Source organism: Kryptolebias marmoratus, linkage group LG12, assembly GCF_001649575.2.
Source record: "Kryptolebias marmoratus isolate JLee-2015 linkage group LG12, ASM164957v2, whole genome shotgun sequence".
Classification (NCBI taxonomy): Eukaryota; Metazoa; Chordata; class Actinopteri; order Cyprinodontiformes; family Rivulidae; genus Kryptolebias; species Kryptolebias marmoratus.
Window position 1 is genome coordinate 809,397 of NC_051441.1, and position 5,594 is coordinate 814,990.

At 44.2% G+C, this 5,594-nt stretch overlaps 1 protein-coding gene across 1 annotated transcript in view; it reads right to left on the reverse strand.

The window, feature by feature from the left end:
- rapgefl1 (Rap guanine nucleotide exchange factor (GEF)-like 1) overlaps window positions 1-5,594 on the reverse strand; it is a 21,116-nt gene that overhangs the window by 11,496 nt on the left and 4,026 nt on the right. The window contains exon 3 of the mRNA XM_037978772.1: window positions 313-391. Coding sequence (XP_037834700.1) covers window positions 313-391 — 79 coding nt within the window. The remainder of the gene's footprint in view (window positions 1-312; window positions 392-5,594) is intronic.

The following is a 5,594-nucleotide window of genomic DNA, read 5'->3' on the forward strand; positions in this document are numbered from 1 at the left end:
ACGGACAGAACTAGGTGGGGCGAAGAGAACCTGAACAGAACCTGAAGCCCGAGCAGCTGAGGAGAACAAACANCACGGACAGAACTAGGTGGGGCGAAGAGAACCTGAACAGAACCTGAAGCCCGAGCAGCTGAGACAGTCAGCCTGCAGGCAAAGATCCACAGACACACCTGATGTTCAAAAACCAAACCTGCGGAGCTCGTGGCACTTTCACACTGACTCAGGTATGTACCTGAGCGTGCACGCCGGGCCGTGCACAGCGCCAGGAGCACATTATCAGGCTGATTATGTGTCTGAGTGGGCGAAGGATACTGCTGCAGCAGGACCTGCTGGAGCCTGTCAGCCGTCAGGAAGATGGGATGTGTCAACATGAAGTCATCCAGCAGCGTTTCTGCACAAACACACAGAGAGAGGTGAAATGTACAGAGTGTCCCTGAACGCACCATCAGAACTGAACAAACTGGATTCAGAAAACTCTTTCCCACAAACTCATGCTCATTTAAAGATAAAACACATGAAAACAAACAAGTTTAATCATTTTACAGAACCTCCAAATATTCATATTAGATTTATTTAACATATCAATCAGCCCACAGCTGAGTTTTACACAAACTGAAGGTGCCTGGAACACGGTCAGAACCGGGCCACAGTGTTTCTGTGTTTCAGAGGAGGATGCAGAGATGAACTCGGTGCTGATTATATGTTCGGAGCAGAACCGGCGACACGCAGCAGAGAGGCGACGATGAGGAGCTGTAATTTAAGATGCTGAAGCAGCTCCACTCAAAGCTGTGGTCACATTTACTAAAATATCCTGCTGCTCAGTGTGTGTGTGTGTGTGTGTGTGTGTGTGTGAGCCATGCTGCAGTGGGTGTGTCCTGTCAGGGCCCGCCTCTCTGCAGGCGGTTACCATGGAGACACCACGTTGCCGACAGTAAGACGATGAAGAGGGAAATGTGAGAGAAGAAGAAGAAACAGTGAAGATGAATCAAAGTGTTTGTGGTTCTGATCCGATCGGTACCCTGCTGTAAAAACTAAAGGTGAAAGTTCAAACACAGGTCACCAGCCAGACAGGAAAGTTTCTACAAAACCAAATCTGTAATTAGAGGAAAAACAAAACTCAAGTTTTTTCACTTCAGTTAGAAAAATAAAAACAAGAAAAAGCAACAAAACCAGAAAGTTGTTCTCGGAGCAACAAAAGGGAAGGCCTTTCATATTTCAGCAAGATGCTGCTGAACAGCATCCCTTCCAACAGCAGAACGACTTATTATAACAATTATTATTATTATTATTATTTTCTATACATTAATGTAGACAGCTGATGGTATCAGAACCGGGTTTAAAGGAGCCTGATATCCTGAACAAGTCAGACCAGAAACTGAGTCCAAATCCCCCAAATCCAAACCGCACGAGTCCTGAGCCCAGCTGGAAGTCCGGTCCGAGCAGAAAGAACCAGTTTATACAGGCAGAACCGTCCTACAGAACACCAACAGAACCGTCCTACAGAACACCAACAGAACCGTCCTACAGAACACCGACAGAACTGTCCTACAGAACACAGACAGAACCGTCCTACAGAACACAGACAGAACCGTCCTACAGAACACAGACCACACTTCCACTCAGTCTGTTAAGTTTCAACAGAACCAGAGATGTTCTGTGTCATTAGAACTGGGCTGTGGTCCAAACAGGTCCGAGACAACAGAACTTTAAGAACCCAGAGTCGCTGATTTCTGCATCACAAAGAGTTAAAATCTTTAATGTGAGGAAGAACCGAGGATGGAGAGAACAGAGAGAGTGAGAACGTGGGAGGAAGAGGAATCAGCTGATCCAAATGGGACGAAGAAAAACTGTGAGAACGACTGAAGGAGTGTGAGAACAAAACGGAACATCAAGCTGCTGACAGATGAGGACAAAACCTGTCCTCACAAACAGAACGATATCAGATTCAAATTAAATAGAAAAATAACTTCAGTCTGAGATCTGAGAGCTGAAGAAGCTGAAACTGAGCTGTTAAAGTTCAAAGAAGCTAAAGCTAAAATCAGAAGTAGCTAAATGTAGACTCCATCAGTGAGGAACGGACCTCCAGGTGTCAGAACATCTGCTCCCGTCCAAGACTGTTGAACAGACAGAATGGGACGACCTCAGGTCCAGATGTTTACAGACAGAATGGGACAACCTCAGGTCCAGATGTTTACAGACAGAATGGGACGACCTCAGGTCCAGATGTTTACAGACTGATGAGGGAAACATCTGGAACATCTGCTGCCATCAGATTCAGAATGACCTGATTTTCTCCTGAAAATGGATCAATTCTTAGTTTCAGTGTTTGCATTCTGTTTTTATTTCCATTTTACACACCGACGCAGCTTTATCAGACCTGGGGTTTACAGACATTTGTCTCATTTCCTACGCTGCTGACCTCTGATTGGTTATCGATGGTTGATCATAAACTGTCTGATGTCACTTCCTGTTTGAACAGGTCAGTAAAACGGTGGAGTCCGTTGCTCTGAGGAGACAAGTTGGACGTTTTCCTGCATGAAGCTTTTTATTTCTGCGTCCCTCCTCCTCTTCCTCTCTTTTTGCCTCCCACCTCCTCTTCCTCTCCAAACGTCTCGCTGAGAGCTGGTTGCTATGTGAACAGGTGCTAAAGAGCCTCTCATGTGTCCTCACACAGAACATGTATGTTCATGAGGATGAAACAACCTGCTGCACAGAAAGAGATAAATGTGGAGCACTGACGGGTCGAAGGAGACGAAGAGGAGGAGGAGGAGGAGGAGGGGAGGTAAAAGCATCCAGAGAGACAAACGAGTGGGCACATTTCTTCTCCTCAGAAGCAAATCTTCCTCCCACACGCAGATCAGCCTCTCACTTTCTTTCTGCTTCCGTTTGCTGGTCCTGCAGAGCGTCGGAGAGTAAAATCCTCTCACAGCGAACCAACAGGAGAATCAGTGTTTGTTCCGATCCAGAACCAGTCCGGCTTCGATCAGAACCAGAAAGTTTACAGACACAAACAGCAACAAGACAAAGATGGCTACATGTAATTAAAAATAAAAAGGGTCCTAATTTTTTACATCTTGTTCAGATGATCTGAGTCGGACTGCTGGTCCAAGCTTCACCTGTCAGACAGATGGCCTCACATCTGACTCCAGAATCAGCCCCAACCATCAGCCCTCCACCACCGTGCTGACAGCTGCAGTGCATTCTGGGTAAACATCTGTCCTCTGGTCTGGTTCTGCTCCAGAAGTCTTCTGGTTCCTTCAGATGAAACTAAGTCGAGCTGCCATGTTGTTTTTAGAGAGAAGAGGCTTTAACCTTTGACCTTTAACCTGCTGACTGAGGCCTGTAGAGTCTGAGATGGAGCTCATTTCTCTGAGCATTGCACTGTCTGCCCTTCAGGGTGAATCTGCCACTCCTGGGAAGTACGGCAGCTGTCTTAAATGTTTCCTCTTGTGAATCATCTTTTCGTCTGTAGAATGATGAACTCCAGATGACCTTTGACCCTTCCCAGATTGATGGGCAGCAACAGCTGCTTCCAGATTATTGCTGATGTCATTCCACCTTGGCGTTGTGTTCACACACACCTGAATGATGCAGAGCAGCAGAACCTGCTGATGAGTTCCTCTGCAGCTCCTGAACCTCTGAGGTCCTGAGGAAGCAGCTGGGCTGGAACCAGTTCTTCATTTAGTTTGTGTTTAATAAAAGAACACAGAAAAAACAGATGTTTTTTTATCTGTTTCTTCTCACACACACACACACGTGCGCATGCACACACAGACACACACACAGAGGTTTTAACTGAACTGTTCTCAGGACCAGAAACTGATTTTTCATTTTCTGAACCGTTTGAACTCAGAGATTTACCAGAGAAACGCCTTCAACACAAAGAGGAACACAAACGTTGTTTACATTCAGCTCCACGGCGTGACGCCGCCTCACCTGAACACACCTGCCTGCTCCAACACGCCTGCTGTGTGTGTGTGTGTGTGTGTGTTACAGAAGAAATCAGTTTCTCAACTATGCAACTCTCAGGAAACTTATCGTTGCTGCATTTTACTGTAAAGCAGGAGGGGAATATTATGGGATGAGAGCCAGACGTTGCCGTGGAAACAGAGACTCTGACAGGAAGTGATGTCCTCAGGTGAGTCTCACCTTCAGCAACCTGTTTTTCTTTCATGTTTTAAAAGATCAAAATGTTCTACAAGGGAACCAATTAGAGAGAGGAATGTCACTGGTAAGGGGCGGGTCTTACATTCTTAGTTTCCCACACACACACACACACACACACACACAAACCAATCAATCGTGTGTAAAGTAAGAGTGACCTTTGACCTGAGCGTATTGACTTTGAGTTCCATTTGCAGATTAACAACAAAAACAGGAAGTGATCATCTTCATCTCTTCCTCCCCCTCTTCATCATCAGAACTCATCAGAACATGTTTGGTTCCTTTTCCATCAGTTGTGTCCCACATCTGGTCCAGAATCGGTTCTGACATCTGGTCCAGAGTCGTTCCAGAGTCCCTGCAGGTGGGCGTGTCTCACAGACACACCCACCTGCAGCAGGTAGAACCTGACAGGTGAGACGCCATCATGACATCAAACCTGTTTTCAAACCGTCCAAACGGTCCGGCTGAGCGCTCTGAGGGCGCGACACACGTTCTGGACTGAAATAAAACCTGGATCTGGGTCAGGCTGACTCGGTCATTAAATATGAAACAGAATCATTTTCCTGCTGCGAAGAGAAAAAAAACACGAAGATCTCTGCTCCTCGGAACCAGAACCGGACCAGGAGCCCCTCCTCCCGCAGGTCCAAACTAAACCTGAAAACACCGACACACTTAAAAGGAACTCTGACAGAACCGGAGAACAACAGAACCATAAAAACTCCTGACAGGACGGTTCCACGCCTGATCCAGTCCTTCTCTCTTTATATGTTCCTTCCAATGAGTTTTTCTCTCAGACGTCTTTAACTCTGACCTTTGACCTCAGTCTGATAGAAGAAGGCAAAATCTGCAAATATTTATTTTTTAAAAAATCTCCTTTAATCCTTGAAATGTTCAAATGTTTTTATTTATAAAAAGAAAAGTGCATCTAATTTAAAATAAAAGTCTAAACGACGAAAATCCAGTCGATAATTTCACCTCTGAGTGTCGACAGGAATAATCTGTGACTCGGTGAGAACGGGTTCAGTTTGTCTCGGGTCAGAACCAGAACACATCATCACTCTGTCTCGGGTCAGACCTGTTCTGGTTTAACTCAGAACCACCGACCTGTTCTGGTTTCAGATCTTTTCTCTCACAAACTGGACATATTTCTGTCTCCCTCCAGATGATTGATTACATTTATTTTAACACTAAAAATCTTATTTTATTGATTAAACTTTTTATTTCTATAACATTTAATTATTTTAATTTCTTTGATAAAACATTAAATATTTTATGAAAAGCATCTAACATATTTTAATTTATAGTAATATTATTAATAATTATTTAAAATGTTTTTCATACATCCGAAAATATTTACATCAGAAAGTTAAATGGTTTTATTTTATACATATATATACATATATATATATATATATATATATATATATATA